The sequence below is a fragment of the Pocillopora damicornis genome, chromosome 3 (genome assembly GCF_964200805.1).
Source record: "Pocillopora damicornis chromosome 3, jaPocDami1.2, whole genome shotgun sequence".
Taxonomy (NCBI): Eukaryota; Metazoa; Cnidaria; class Anthozoa; order Scleractinia; family Pocilloporidae; genus Pocillopora; species Pocillopora damicornis.
The window spans coordinates 7,069,860-7,085,975 of record NC_142672.1 but is presented as its reverse complement, the minus strand read 5'-3'; the positions used below and the strand labels follow the sequence as shown (position 1 = coordinate 7,085,975).

The 16,116-nt window shown below is 40.4% G+C and overlaps 1 protein-coding gene across 2 annotated transcripts in view; it reads left to right on the top strand.

The window, feature by feature from the left end:
* The window catches only part of LOC113673039 (dynein axonemal heavy chain 5), a 49,273-nt gene that overhangs the window by 2,672 nt on the left and 30,485 nt on the right, over positions 1–16,116 (top strand). The window contains exons 3-24 of one of the 2 annotated variants that reach the window (XM_027189385.2): positions 239–326; positions 931–1,094; positions 1,587–1,764; positions 2,554–2,729; positions 3,517–3,693; positions 3,905–4,018; positions 4,468–4,575; positions 5,445–5,891; positions 6,620–6,705; positions 7,492–7,819; positions 8,087–8,293; positions 9,070–9,387; positions 9,601–10,735; positions 11,086–11,321; positions 11,909–12,013; positions 12,440–12,553; positions 12,989–13,051; positions 13,512–13,750; positions 14,430–14,670; positions 15,034–15,233; positions 15,639–15,792; positions 15,884–16,047. In XM_027189385.2, the coding sequence (XP_027045186.2) occupies positions 239–326; positions 931–1,094; positions 1,587–1,764; positions 2,554–2,729; positions 3,517–3,693; positions 3,905–4,018; positions 4,468–4,575; positions 5,445–5,891; positions 6,620–6,705; positions 7,492–7,819; positions 8,087–8,293; positions 9,070–9,387; positions 9,601–10,735; positions 11,086–11,321; positions 11,909–12,013; positions 12,440–12,553; positions 12,989–13,051; positions 13,512–13,750; positions 14,430–14,670; positions 15,034–15,233; positions 15,639–15,792; positions 15,884–16,047 (5,042 nt within the window). Of the gene's footprint in view, positions 1–238; positions 327–930; positions 1,095–1,586; positions 1,765–2,553; positions 2,730–3,516; positions 3,694–3,904; positions 4,019–4,467; positions 4,576–5,444; positions 5,892–6,619; positions 6,706–7,491; positions 7,820–8,086; positions 8,294–9,069; positions 9,392–9,600; positions 10,736–11,085; positions 11,322–11,908; positions 12,014–12,439; positions 12,554–12,988; positions 13,052–13,511; positions 13,751–14,429; positions 14,671–15,033; positions 15,234–15,638; positions 15,793–15,883; positions 16,048–16,116 lie in introns of those variants that run through there. The other variant, XM_089200206.1, reaches the window with a different exon arrangement.

Genomic DNA, 16,116 nt, shown 5'->3' with positions numbered 1-16,116 from the left:
GTGGTACCATCATAATAACACAAATTTGGTAAACATGTGTAATCATTATGGCATTTTAAGAAAAGTATGCCAAGTAAAATTACCTTGTTATACACTCTTACCAACACAGCACCTTAATTTCTTCAGAAACTTACCCCTTTAATCATTAACCTCAGTTAAGTATTGCTAAGTTAGATCGCGACATTACGATGAAAATGTTCTCATATTGATCATCTCTGCAAACATCATCTGCTCACAGATTGAAACCATGGAGGATTTTTTCAAAGCAGATGGTCTTTCAAAGATCATATTTTATTTTCAAGAAGTGGAAACTTTACCGGATGCAGGTGGGTTGTGAGCATGAGATTGTAGTATAGAGCTTTAGGGAAAGCTTTCTCTAAAAATGTTATAATTTATGATAATTAATTTTGGTAATTCTTGGTTTTTCTACCCTACCAATACATGTCTCTTTTTCTGTACTTTAATTTGGAAATTAGTCAATCAATGCTATCTTTTATTTTTTTTCTAGTTTTATTGAAACTCACTCCTTTAGTTGCTCTCCAAACTTTTATTTGGCTTTGGAGATCAATATCACTTACAGAATTTCCATGTCATTTGTAGCATTTTTTTACACAGGTGTGGATTTATGTTTTGATGTACTACATAATATGTATGACTCATTGTCATTCTTGTTATCATTATGTTCACATCTGCATCATAGTAAACTCCTCAGTAGAGTAATGTTCTTTATCATCATCATCATCATCATTATGGGTTCCTCAAGTCAAAGTTTACTACAGTGTAATAAACTTCAAGTAAACCATACAGCTGGCTCTCATTGGTCAATGATTGGAAAAGAATGCACTTTACCAAACAAATTTGGTTTGTAGTGGATATTAAGTCTTAACAGAACAAAATAAACTAACATCTTTTTTACAATTTTGATTACAGTTGAACATGTCAGACTTGGGCCTGGTGGAGCACAAGCAACCAACATTAAGACAAAACCCAAAGTGTTTATCACAGATACAAAGGATATGCAGCTCACCGGAGCATGTGTGTTCTTCATCAAAATTAACCCCACAAAAGCTCTAACAATGGCGAACATCAGTCAGGTAATGTTACTGAAATTGTATAATTCCCACACCTTATTTATAATTTATTTTTTTGTGAGAAAGATGTCCATACAGAGGGAAAAGGAGTGCATTTCCTTTTACAATTGTACCAAGGCCTAAATAAGCATAAAAAACATTTCAGGTAGATTTTAAGTATTCCATATTGGGTAGCAATAGAGGATCCTATTGTTGCAAGAGTTCAGGTGTCAGACAAATGGTAAAAAGCCCACATGTCTGACAGGAGGAGGATCAAGACCCACACACTATCCCCCTTGGATCTGCCACTACAGATGGTTTTTAGTTACATCAGATTCAATAAAGGAAAAAACTTATTTTCATTTTGACATCCATGAACCTGCCCCTTCCTCCCTTGCAAGCCAAAAAATGTATTGAGTATGAACAGACAGTGCTTATAAGAAATAATTGAATTAGTGAAGAGTGTGAGTGGTGGGGTTTTTTTTTCAGTTTTCTAATCTGTGTGTTTTAACTCAGGAAACAACTTTTGGTTTGTTGGATACTCGTGGTGTCGGTGTTCTTCAATCAGTTGAGAGATTACTTGCAGATATCTACATTCCTGCCCTGTCTAAAAGTTCCAACTGGGGTGATTTATCAGACAAACATGGTGCAAGTGTACGACAAGGATTCATGAACCAACTTGACAATTTTGTGGGTAAGTTGATGAAGAAATGACTCAGGTTGATTAATGACATGTGTGAATGTCATCAGCTGGAATGTGCCATCAATTAACCTTGAACCCAAACTTAACTTCATGACTTGAACCCTTTCACTCCTAACGGATCTCAATAGCAATACTCCCCACAGTTTGCAAAACATTTCTTATTGTTATATTTGTAAGAGTTTGGTATTTAATCCAATGATAGGCTCTAGTTGATTTTTTTTCACTCTTGTCACTTTTTAGCTTGATGGTGTATCATTATGACGGGAAGAAATCTCTTTTTGATCTCTCTAAGAAGTGACAGGGTTAAAGCACTGTACAGTACATGAAATATCTGTAAAAAATTTATTGTTTCAGTTTTTATTATCATATCTGTAAAAACTTTCGTGTTTACTGGGTGATAGCCATTGTAGCTCTGAGTGAGAAGAATTAACGAGTAGGCTGTCATATCCCTCCAAAAGCAAAGGATGAAAAGTGAATATTCTCTTCATTTTATGTGAATCAATTACACGGTGGTTTTGCTGCAGTTTTTGACGTCATTTCTTTGATCTGTGATAGCAATAGACGATGGTCAATTTGCTAAGCATTATTTCAACAGTGAAAATGACATCTGTTCCACTGTTTATGGCTTTAAGGTGTCAAATCAATTAATGTGAACTAAGAGGAGCATGTATCGAAAGCTGGTTGATTTTAATCTCTCACAAGCTAATATTTGTAACAACGTGCATTTGATATTCCATAGTTTGTAGTTCATCTTGATCTCTTGTACACTTCGCTATTCAGGTATTCTGGCTAGTGCACAGGCCAGTCTAGATGATGCAGTGAGCCTTAAGGAATGTGACAGCATTGATCTGACGAGGATAAGTTCTCCTAATGATTTCATAGCAGCTGCTAGCTCCAGCGAGACGCTTGAGCAGATTGAAGAGATTGTTACGGCTTGGATTAAACAGATCGAACAGGTTCGTGCGTATTCCCGGAAAGTATTTTCTAGAAAAAGATGTGAACTTTCTTTTTGAGGTTTTGAGGAGCCGGTCCTTTCAAAAAAGACTGGTGAAGATTTCCGAAGATATGTCCGTAAGGGTTCTGACACAGCCTCCTGTCTAATGCTTTCCCTTCCAACTTTCGAAGTTTCAGAGAGAGTGTAATAATCTGCGAAGTAAACCTATATCTCTTCTCAGATCGGCTTAAGCCTATTTCACTCAAAGAATGTTTTTAAAATGTTTCACTTAAGGCGGAAAAAGCGCCTGTTTTCTCATTACGTGTAAGAATAGAAGGGCTTACATGAGCTGTTGTGAAATCGAAATCTTTTAATTCGTAGACGCGAAAATTGTTATGTAAAGCTGGTGCGTATTCTTTAGATATAAATGTTTTGTGGGTGAAAGGTTTCTGGGCCTCTTTTTAGGTTGAAGGCTTCTGTGCTAAAATCAGCTAGCTTAAGTCTTCGATTTTAGTTTGAATGGGGGCAATCCACATGCGTCAATATGGCCTGAAAGGACGCCCAGGGTTTTACATCCTAAGCCTGAGCACTTGAACGAATTGCTCTATGAATTGATAGGATGTCACAGTGTCATTTTCAAGATCAAATCAATTGTGCACCGATCAAGGAAGTAAGATCCAAGTTTCTCGCCCCAATCGTGCACTACACGCTTCTGTATGAAAAAAAACTTCTATCACCTGGCGGCACAACCATAAAGCTCAAGGGCTTATGCTTATATGTTAAACTCGAGGCTTTTTTTTCCTTTCCAGGTTTTGGCAGAGAGTGAACAAATGAGGAAAGAGGCTGATGATGTCGGCCCCAAAGCAGAACTAGATCACTGGAAAAAAAGAATGGCTAAGTTTAACTCGCTGCTGGATCAGATCAAGGGAACAGAATGTAAAGCAGTGGTTGGGGTTCTCCACGCAGCCAAATCTAAACTACTAAAGGTTTACGAGATATTTTAGAAAGTTTTACTTCATTTTGCTCATTTGTTTTACGTGATCCGTGACCTGCTCTAATGCCTTTCCTTCCAAAGTGTTAAGCTATCTACTTTGAATTGTACGGCCTCTACAAACTTTAAATCATTGAAGTATAAATTCTGATCGTAACATCCTATCAAATTGAATTTTTTTCGTAAAACTGTCGCATTTTTCACAGACTTGGCGAGACATTGACAGCAGAATAACAGATTATGCCAATGAAGCAAAAGACAACGTGAAGTTCCTCTACACATTGGAGAAATTCTGTGACCCGCTTTACAACAGTGATCCGGTAAGTAACTGCGATTGTCACATGCGGCAACTGAAGCGTAGTTCGAATGTCGAACTTTTCATGTACTCAGATGTACCGAACTCAATTCCTTTAATTATATGTGAGAACACGAAAAGAACGATTTTTTAATCACTTCAGTTCGATATATGTAAAGAATCCAGCTGAGAATTAAGCTCAAGTGGTTGGCATGGGAGGTGCGACTGTGAATGGACTCCGATTTTTATGTTACACTATTCATGCGTTGCTTATAACGAAGGAGCTGCTTTAAAATCTTTTTGCGTCTTTTAGCTAAAACACATGCTCAACTAATCATTTAACTTCTACATCTGAATCAACCGTCTGATTTTATAATTTAGGTCGACCAAATAGGTACGTCCATGAAAATTTTACTTTTGAGCCGAGAATGAAAATGTTTCTTTCCCTCTTTCATGTATTTGTGTGTTTGTTAGGTCGGTATGATGGACGGGATTCCAGGTCTTATAAACGCCATTCGCATGATTAACAGCTACTCAAGATATTACAACACGTCCGAAAGGATGACGGCTTTATTTGTTAAAGTAAGTGTTAAAGGGAGGGTGAGGTGACTCACCCACTACGCTGTTGTTTGAAAATTGACGATCTGGTCGCCAAGTTGCTCGGTGCAAAGGGTTTCCTTAACCCTTTGAGCCCTAAGAGTGACTAGCATCAAATTTCTCCTTACAATATCACCCCTGAATCACACGTTAGGGTCATGAGAATGAAGGAAATGATTACTAACGAGAGAAGCTTTTGATTGGTAAACAAATTCTCCTTGTCATCACCTTAGGAAATGTATAAAGAGCAGTCTGGAGAATATGCATGTTAATTTTAGGATGTAAAGGGTTAAGTTATGCCAGCATTTGAAAGACGTGCAATCATCGTTAACACATATTATCAACTAAGGGCACATATTATCAACACCATCTTCACTTCGGATGGTGTTTTTGCTCACAAGCGATAATGGTGGCTGGTAAAAAAAGAACACGAAATTGCAATTGTCCAGTACAGTGCCCTCTTTTAATCAGACCTTGAACGGTTGATCCATGATACAGAACCTCATATTTGGGAAGTTAATGACCAGTCAGGTACAAGGAAGCCTATTTTATTTTACGGTAGCCGTGTTTTACAACAAAATTTTCGTGTTTGCTCACTTTTTTAGTGCTTGTCGATTGAGTTTTCACAGCCCCCCAAACAAAACCGACTTTAGTAGCGCAAAGCGCCTTTAAGTACTAGGAGCTAATGGGTGAGACGGCCTGAAAGGTCGCGAAAATGCTAATGTCCAGGTCACGATTGGGTTTAGCTTGAAACTTGATTGGTCGAGTAGGTGGCGCGAGTTTTGTACACCAATCAAAGAGCGCTTGGCTGATCCCGGCACTTAATCGAGAATTGCTCTGTTTCATTCCTTCAGGTCACAAATCAAATGATCACGGCGTGTAAAAACTACATCACAGAGCATGGGTACAAGACAGTGTGGGAATACCAACAGGAGGAACTTGTCGAAAAACTGAAAAACTGCATTCGATTAAACGAAGAATACCAAAGATGCTTCCAGAAGACTAAACAGCGACTCGAGCAAAACTCGGAGGAAAGACAATTCGAATTCAGCGAAATGTACATTTTTGGCAAAAGTAACACGTTCTCACGGCGATTGCACAAGATCATTGATATGTTGGATACGATGAAAGCGTTCTCATGTCTCGGAGAGTCAAGGATAGAAGGCATGGAACAGCTTTGGAACAAATTTGTTTTAATTGTCACAACCATGAAAAAGAAACCATACGACCTGCTGGATTATCGAAAGATGGACTTTGATGCGGATTTTGAGGAGTTTAAAAGGCAAATTAACGATCTACAGGTAAAGTGATGTTGCTTAAAGAGTATCTACCCTATTTAGGTTGTAGCTGAAAATCGGGAAATAATTTTATTTCTCTTTACGGCTCAAGCACAAAGCTTTCGGTAATAATGAGTTTTAAACAATGAGTTTTTACGACCTGGATCCACTGCGCTTTCACTCGCAACTTCATACAGAAGTTTTATGAGACATTCCAAGTGTTTATCAAAAAATGCTGGATCCAATATGGGTATCGGGTATATTTTATTCCGCATGCCAAAAGGATCGCGTGTTTTCCTGTTTATGATCTCTCTACCTTACTCGAGGTCAACCCCCATCTTTTCGACCAAAATGAGAGTATATAGATGTGTTTATATGCCAAGTAGATTGCATGCAGGCGTAGAGAGTGCTGGTCATCAAAGAACATTGCAGTACTAGCGGTGTACACAGAATATACAGGGAAACACGATTAAATTTTTGAAAAGATGACCCATGGGTGTGGCCATGTCTTATCCAGCGCGTCATATATCACCCTTGTCAGTTGGGAGTTTTTTTGGGGGGGGCTACATTTAGATTTGTCACATTGAGGCAGATGTTTTCTGAAGTCTTCAATGTACCACGTCGGTATTCATACTGTTTCAACAACGATAACAACATTTTCTTTACCACGATATGACTTTACTTTTTTTAAAGAATTCCATAGCAATTAGAGTCGTAAGATTTTAATGGAAATGGTTGAAACCTCTGAACAGGTTCAACTGCAGATTTTCATGGACAACTGCTTTGATCGGATTCCTTCGACCCAACGTGCCTTGAGGTTAATAAGGAAATTCGAGAGGTAAGTGATGAGCACCCTTACCTCTCAAGCATTATTACATCACTCCTGGTACCTTACACTTTTGAAAGCTAATCGCTACACGAGAGAAATAGAAAGGTTTTTGCCAGCTCGAAAGTCGTGATAGACTTCTTAGAAATGCCACGCCTAGAGCATTATTTTCGAGTCAAGGTTTCCAAGACGGAAAAACGGAAACTTAAGAAAGCATGGATAGGAAAATTCATTCCGCCCTAAGAACAAATCAGAATGCTATAGTCGTTACCGAGCCTTCTTGGAAAAACATTAGAAAGTTTCTATTAAGGTAACTTGCGGTTGTATTTCCAGATATTAACACGCCAGCAACAAATGTTTTCAAACCCTCTGTCTAGATTCGTCGACCCAGCTCAACATTAAACATTTAAGCTTTTCTATCGACTTTTCTGATCTCACGGTATGCAGTCTGTTTAGGATATAAAAGGTGGTGCATGGCCTCGCTCACGAAAGAGTTTTTAGTAGTCTAGTTGGCAGAGCTTCTGGACCCGAAATCAGAGGGTGTGAGGTTAGAGTTCTCACGAGGACCTCTGATTTTTACCAGTCTCTTGCCTGCGCAGAAGTGTTAACATATCTCTAATCAGTTACTATAGGGTTCTTTGTAGCTCACTGTTAGAGCATCGGAGCACGGAATCAGGAGGTCTGAGTTCAATTTATCATAGGAACCAAGATTTTTTTTTCTTTATCTGTGTTTCTATGCTTGTGACAATATAATTAACATCCTCTCATATTTGTTTATTTGTTTGTTTTTTCTCGTAGACTTTCCCTAGACAGCTTGAAGGACACGATTCAGGAGAAATACGAGCGAATCCTGATGTACTATGGCCGCGACATTGACACCATACAAAAGATTTACCAGAGACACCGTAATGATCCACCGGTGGCCTGGGATTTACCACCAATAGCAGGCAAGATAGCCTGGGCCCGACAGATGTACAGAAGGATTCAAGAACCGATGGAAATGTTTCAAAAGTATCCCACAATCCTGCAGACGCCTGAGGCCAAGAAGACCATTAAGAACTACAACAAACTTGCTAAAGTGTTGTTAGAATTTGAAGTGTTATACCATCAGGCATGGATGAAGCAGGTATGAGGGATAGACATCAAGCCCGTTTAGTATTTTGGTTTTGTATGCTTGATAGTTGATTCTTGCTAGACAGGCTTCGATGAAAATTTGTTGCAGTAGAATTTTACCTTAATCTCGTACAGTTTCCTTGACAAGCCATGTACAAATTGTTGTTTTGCTCCTTTAAAAAATATAATTTAAATGGCCTCTCGTGCAATGAGTTTTTTTTTATCAGGTTGCAGTCCATAGCTTTTGAAATTATTATTATTATTGTCGTACCCTTAACAGGTCGAAGTGGCAAAGTCTGGTTTACAGGCCTCCCTCCTCGTGCGCCATCCGGAAACAAAAGAACTCTTTGTGAACTTTGACCCTCAGATTCTAACCCTCATTCGTGAATCTGAGTGTATGGTGCGCTTAGGCTTGGACATTCCATTTGGTGCGCAGACCCTGCTCCAAAAGAGTCAAACGATTAAGAAGAACTACAATAGATTACAGGTAAATACCGATGCCCCTCGGAGGACAATTAATGAAAAGTATAAATGTAATAGTGAAACCACATTAACGCGACCACCGTCATGAAAATCGGGTACTTTAGACGGGGTCGGCTGTCAAGTTTTCAGTTAGTTTTGGGATTCCGAATCACAAAGTTGGGTTTCGAGGTTTGGCCGGGTCATTTGTGTTGTGTTCATTCTCCCAACGCCTTTCACTGTCCATGAGTAGAATTGGTTATCGGTAAGCTGTCGGAAAATCTAACTAAACCCTGATTTGTAAGAATTAGATGCAATGGCAAGCTTGTGAGGTCTTTGCTTTGACTTGTGATTGTTCACCTTTTCTAACAAAGAGGGCAAAATTACTAAATGCAGATTGGCTAAGACAGAGGGCATTTTTTATTAATTTTAGTTATTGCCCAAGGCAAAGTTGATTGAAATTGATTGGTCCTTAGATTTTCCTTAGATTACCTTCTTAATAAAAGAACGTTTTGGCCTTCTTATTATAAACAAGTAATTGCGTGTATCCTCGTAAAATGATGGTTTTATATTCCTTGCGTTTTCAGATATTTCCCAGTTGCTCTGAAAACACGCGTGTTATTAATCCTTAATTTTACTCAGCCCCATGGGATTTCCTAAACTTACTTGTCCCTTTTTTTAAATGGTTTAAGGTTGAGGTGACGGAATCGACAAGTGTCTTATAGCTTACGCTTGGGCAAAAAGTGTCGTTGATTTCCAATAGGAACCAAGTGAAACTAAAAGCTTTTCTTACACTCTCTATAGCTGTTGTTATCAGAGAGCGTTCGGGTTCTGGCAAGGATACCTCCGGCATTTAAACCGCTTATGTCGCCGCATCTGGCCAAAGTAGATGCAGCAATCGAGCCCGGGCTGACCATGCTCAACTGGACATCTCTCAGTCTGGATGTCTACATGGATAGTGTCTATGATGCTTTCAAGGAACTAGAGCTGCTGATTGATCGAGCCAATGATTTGGTGAAGTTTCGAATAGAAGCTGTTTTGCAAGAGATGAGCAATACGCTGCTTTGTGAGTTACCGAGCGATGCGCCTTGGACTGTGGAAAGGTTTCTTAAAAATACCGAGGTAGGTAAGTGTGAAAAGTGTGAGGTTAAAAGAGTGCGCAAATTTTTATCTCCCTTGGCTATTGAGATGGAAAAATTCTTTGAAAGAATTTTGGTCTCAAAGATGTAAAAAGGTACATGGGTCTGTAAGCAGGGGGTTGGAGGGATCTGCCACAGTTGATCTACATTTAGATTAATAACATTTGGCATCATACACTTGTATCTTAATTTACAGGATCTTTGCAAGCGAGGTTCTGAATTACTGGAATCTAAAAGTGCACGAGTGGAAGAAGCTGCCAATGAATTGATCACAATGCTGCTAGAGCTTGAAGAGGAAGACCAAGATGACCTTGACAGCGAAGAGGACCAAGAACACGAAGACTTAACAAAAGACCAGGACGATGGAGAACACGACAAAGTTGTTCCCAGAGGAGAGAGTGCACACAGTCGTCCCCGGACGGGTGGTAGTCGACCAGACAGTCGCTCTGCTGGCAGTCGATTGGGAAGTGCAGTTATTAGTCCAGCGGCTGCAGCGGCGAAGCGTAAGCGCGAGATACGGGATCAGCTAAATATGGAAGCTCAGGAATTGTTGATGCATTTTATTCACAAGAACATTGACGCCATTGTGCGCGTTACAAGAACAACCTTGGATGGTATGCGCAAACGCGTACAAGCTGCTCTATCGCATCATTATCTTGAGAACAGTGGCTCGTTAGGACAAGGGAAGGATTCTGGACCTGATCTATCGCCGCTCTTCTCGGCGAATGTGACTTTACAGATCCCGAACATAACCATGCAGCCGGCTTTGGACGAGATCCAACAAGGGTTAAACAAAGCTGCCCAGTATGTTGTATCTGTGTCAAAAGGTATCTCGCAGTGGTGCAAGACTTGCAAAGCACTTATTAAAGTGGAAAAGAAAGACAAAGACGATTCTGATAACGAGGCTCGAAGTCGCTCGGCGAGCAATGCAGGCAGTGATGACGAAAGCCGATCCGACGTCGCGCCTTCCCGACGAGTCACGAGAATGCCCGCCGATAGTGATGCTGGTACCGTTGTTAGCATGGCAATATTTCCGCAGAAGGCTAATTACTTCAAAAATGTCGCTGAAAACAAAGAAATCGCTAAACTTGTATCGTTCCTGTCCACGGCGATTAACTCTCAGAAAAAGGATGTAACCACAGCCTTGGACTTTTTCAGCAAATATGAGTCTATCTGGAGGGAAGATCGAGAGGAAGACATTGCTAAGTTTTTGGAGACTGACCCCAAATTGTCAGAGTTTGAGGCTCAGATCTTGAGGTACAAAGCCTTGGAGGACACCATCATGAGAGAGCCTGAATCTTATAAGGCTGGAGCCGTATCGTTGTTCACAGGTATTTTGTTACCAAGATAGAATTTTCAACGTATGGTTGATAATGTGGTTAAATCAACTGAGTATGTTGAGTATGTCTTGGTCATTCGGTCAGCTTTTGAGACCCTTTACGGAGGCCAATTTCGTCATCAACTCATTTGGTAAAACCAAATTATCCTGTAATACCTTCCACCGACGCAGCATCACAGTTCTCTAAAAACTTTCCCCAATGGTTGAGTTTGTTGGCTCATCGAGGGTTAACTGTCTTGAAATTCTGGAAAGCATTTATTCAACCATTTGTGGAGTTCGTTTCACATATTGACAATATACATAAGGGTCGTTTTTGTTTAGCTTTGTCTTTCTCTTGTACAGAACAACTCAAAACAGCGCTTTGTGCGGAAACCAGGGCTTGGTGCGTGGCCTTTGGCCGAAACTGTAACGTCAGGTATCGGACAGAAATGGAGGAAATATTCACCTTTATTGAGGATATCACGAAGCGTCTCAGTCGACCAATCAAAGACCTCGACGACATTCGGCATGCCATGGCCGCACTGAAGGAGATCCGAGATAGGGAGATTATGATTGACATGTCCATTGGACCCATCGAGGTTAGTGCAATTGGTTCTTAAAAAAACTTCCGAAGCCCGACGGACCGTGATGTATCACAAAAAACTTCAACGACTTAGTCGAGCCACAGAGAAACTTTCGAATGAGATTCGTTAGTGATCCTAGACTGCTTTAGTTTTGCTTTGCCTCGCTCTGTTATTGGTCAAGAAAACTTGGTCGGTCATCCGGCCTCTCAACCAATCAGACGCAAAACTAGCACAAAACGCGACTTTCTCACTCACTTTATTCCGAGTTTATAGCGGCTTACTTGTATTTTACGTTGAGTTCTCATTCGCTTCTTGTAGTACGTGCCTTTTTGTTTCTGCTTTGCGACAATGATTTCAAACAGTGCGCATGAAAGGTCCAGACCGCTAGAAAACGTATGGAAACAAGACACATCTGATCGGTGAAAATGTTTAAAAAGTTCATTTTCGACGCCAATCATAAAACGCAAGTTAGCACCACGAAAGGTCTAATTACTGAAAATAGTTCTATCAGGTTGGACGGGCACAAGAAAATATAGAACTTTATAAGGTGCGGGTAAACGACTTCTCGAATTCATTTTTCTTTGAACTCATTTTGTTTTCAGGAATCGTACGCGATGTTGAATCGTTACGAGTTATTAGTCGCCAAAGAGGAGTCAGAGAGGGTTGACACGCTTCGCTACTCGTGGCAGAAACTTCAGTCTCTAGCGGTAAATATATATTTTAGTATTTTTTGTCTTGGTAATGCAGTATCAGTTATAATTAAAACTTTTTAGTTTAACATGGAAGTTGGGAGGAAAAATTGAGCGGGCTAGATGAGACTTAAGTGTCTTAAGGGGTAATTATAATGATTAATCGCCCGAAACATTTATTGAAGCACGACCAACTTAAGAAATGGATTGAGCACGAAGGTTTGTCAACAAAGCTTCTCAGAAATGCGATGTCTTTTTGTGCTTCCGTTCCATGGCACCTGCTTCCAGAGTAGCTCAAATGTCATTGTTGTGTTTGGGTTGCAATAACGATGCAGATATCCCTAAGTGAATTTGGGAACTCGAGCTTATACAGCATGTTTTCTCTGTTAAAGTCGTCAAACAAAAATTCAATTTAACCTCAACGTTTGCTGTTATTCTGTGCAGACGGAGTCTCAAGGACAGCTCATTCAAATTCAGCCTAACTTCAAGGGAGACCTTATCGACAAAGTGCAGGTTTTCATCGTAGATGTCTCTTCATTTTCATCAGATTACCATTCGGTAAGAGGTCGACTTCATTCGCCCTGTCATTTACATGAGCATGTATTCGCCCTGTCATTTGCATGTGCATGTGCGTTGCATATGACTTGTTATTATTATTCTTTTGCCAGAGTCGGCGTAGATGATTACCTGAAGGCGCTCGTCATAAAGTTTGAAATGCCTGGGTCCAAGTCATATACACTGCCTTACAATTAGAATTTTTTCTTGGTTTTCCTAAGCTCATTTCCGCTGCTGCGATTCTTAACATTGATAGCCAAATGGTTGCCCTTCACCGTTTTAACCAATAATATTCATTCCATTTGTTAACTTTTTCACAGTGTCTCCAAGTACCTCGAAGGTGTTTGATAGGTTGACCCTTCAATCGCGGTTTTTTTTTTTTACCCTTTCAATTTATGTACTAATTAATATATTTATTTACAACTCCTTTTTTTTCAGACTGGCCCAATGGTTCCAAATGTCCCTCCACGTGAAGCTAGTGACAGACTGATCATCTTTCAGGTTAGTTCGTATGAAGACTGAAACCGCAGCCAGAATTCCTAGCAGCCTTTTTCGAACTTTATTTTATTGAGTGATCGTATTCGTTATTACAACGTACCTGCCAGGGCCTCGTTGTATAAAAGGCGGATGATGCTATTCAGCGGATAAATGGTTATCCAGCGGATAAGTTTTAAGATAAGCCTAAGATAATTATCCTTCCCTAGTTCAACTACTTCCTAGAAATTTCCTTGAAATTAATTGATGCAGAGGAGAGTGGCTGAGTGATAAGGATATCGTGTTTTACAAATATTGCACGTAAAGAAGGATGAAAAACATAACCCCTTGAGTAGCTGAGTTTTCTCCTTTTCTTCAGGCAGACTTGTCTAAATCTTTCCTAAGTTCCACAGTCTATACAAAGACTGTCCTACTGGAATGAAAGTAGTCTTTTTGAAATATTTGTTTTTTTTGTCGTTTCATGCAGAATCGATTTGATGCTCTTTGGCGTAAATACATCACATATTCCGGAGGAGAAGAGCTTTTTGGGCTCTCTGTGACAGAATACCCAGACCTGATGCAGATCCGCCGAGAACTGAATCTTTTGCAAAAGCTCTACGGCCTGTATAATGACGTCATTGACACCGTGAATGGATATTATGATATCCTGTGGGTTGACGTCAATATAGAAAAGATCAACATAGAACTACAAGACTTTCAGACACGGTAATGCTTCAGTTAAATAGCTCACTGGAAAGTTTTGCTAACATGATTTTTAGATTACCAGGGAGGATAGGCTGATGTTTTCAACAAGAGGGAGCGGGCGCTACACAGCGTATAACTGGCATTTAAAAGGATGTCTGGTTGTTTTATCATCACGAGTTACAACTTTTACTTGTCCTAGAGGATCTCAGGCACTAGGACTATTTGCAGGAAATAACTTATTAGCAGTGGGGATTTCAAGTGAGCCTGGATGTTTTTTTTCTTGCTATAAAGAAACTACAATAGCAAATCACACCAGAGGGTTTTTTCGAAAACAAGCTGGCCTAGACGAAGGGCCTCAGTGGTGCGCTGAACTCTGAATCGGAAGAACTGAGTTCGAGCCCCGACAGGGGGTTATTATGTCGTGTTCTTAGACAGGACACTTAACTCTCACCCTCACAGTGCCTTTCTCTTAATCAGCGTACTGTCACGGAAAACTGACGAAATGCTGAGGGGTCATCTGCAATGCGGTCGCACCTCATCAAGATGGAAACACCTAGAGGCGGTAGATTGTAACGAAACCGGGATGAGCTGCCATGACATGGCCCGCTTTGCTTGTGCGCAGATTTTACCTTTACGGTGATCTTGAATTCCTGGAAAGCGTTAGTATTCAATGTAAACTCTGCATTTTCCTTTCCACTAGATGCCGTAAGCTCCCTCGGGCCCTGAAAGACTGGCAGGCCTTCCAGGATTTGAAGCAAACGATCGATGACTTCAATGAAAGTTGTCCGCTGCTGGAACTGATGGCGAACAAAGCCATGAAACAGAGGCATTGGGACAGGATAGCTGGACTGACAGGACACACATTTGACATGGAGTCAGAAACATTCTCACTGAGAAACATCATGGAGGCACCTCTGCTGAAGCACAAAGAGGATATTGAGGTGTGCACCCAATGGATTGTGTCATTTTCATTATTGTTTTCTTAATGTCCCCAGAGAGGTTTTATGGCACAGGCTAAAGATGGCTAAGCAGTCTGAAGCAATGGAAATTTTGTTCCATGAAGTGTCTTGCTATTTAACCTCTGCCGGTCAGATTTTGAACAAGGAGTGGACGTTTAAAATCTTCCAGTGTGAATGGCTCAACAAGAAAACTGTTCAGGGTTGAAAGGGAAATTCACCGCAGCAAGTTTTCTCTTACAAGCAGTTTTAAAAAATTCTCTTTTTCTATAAAGTGAACAGTTTTTCCTTGTCAAGGTCTTCTGTGTCTTAACTTAATCGTTTAAAATCGGTCTTCACTCTCTGCAGGATGTTTGCATCGCTGCAGTCAAAGAGAAAGACATAGAAGCCAAGCTTAAGTCAGTTGTTGCTGATTGGAGTACAAGGGAGCTGACTTTCGCAAATTTCAAGAATCGTGGCGAACTGTTGTTGCGGGGCGACAACACATCGGAGATTGTGGCGTTGATGGAGGACAGTCTTATGGTGTTAGGCTCTTTGATGAGTAACAGGTAAGAAAAATTCGTACAGCTTAATGGATGACGTGGGAGACTTGGTGGCCTTGATATAAGCCTGCTGTGTTTAGGATCGAAAAACATGTCATTGTGTCCAGGCTTGGCACTTTGTTCTCTCAGCGCCTCTCTCCATTCAGGAGTGTATATGAATACCGGTTTATTTGTTTGGGAAACCAGACGAAATGCTTAAGGGTAGCCTGTAATAGACGGTTTCGCTAATCAGGAAGCGTAGCAATTACTCCCGGTCGCTTTGAAACCGGAATAAGCTCTGGAAGCTGTTGGGTCGGTTAAATTAAAGCGATAACTTGCGAAATGTGACGGCAAGTTTGGGCCAACAACTATTACAATTTAAAATGTGTCAGATATGTGCATAAAATGACTCGTATAATTTTAAACACTTAGGTACAACGCTCCCTTCAAAAAGAATATCCAGAGCTGGGTACAGAAGCTTTCCAACACAACGGACATTATAGAGAACTGGCTAACGGTTCAAAACTTATGGATTTATCTCGAGGCTGTTTTTGTTGGTGGAGATATTGCAAAACAGCTACCGAAGGTTTGTCTCCGTCTAGACAAGATGCTTTTCCAAGCTGCTCTCAATATTAGTCTATATAAACATGTTTTTTGGGGTTTATTTTTTCTTTTAGGAAGCCAAGAGGTTTCAGAACATCGACAAACAGTGGGTGAAGATTATGACTCGCGCACATGAGAATGCCAATGTAGTGCAATGTTGTGTGGGGGACGAGACCCTGGGGCAGCTGTTGCCACATCTGCTGGAACAACTAGAACTTTGTCAGAAGTCGCTTAGTGGGTAGGTTGCGATTCTCTACCTTATTGTCTTTCTTCTCAGTTGCAATGACGTTGTCTTCGCGTTATTGCG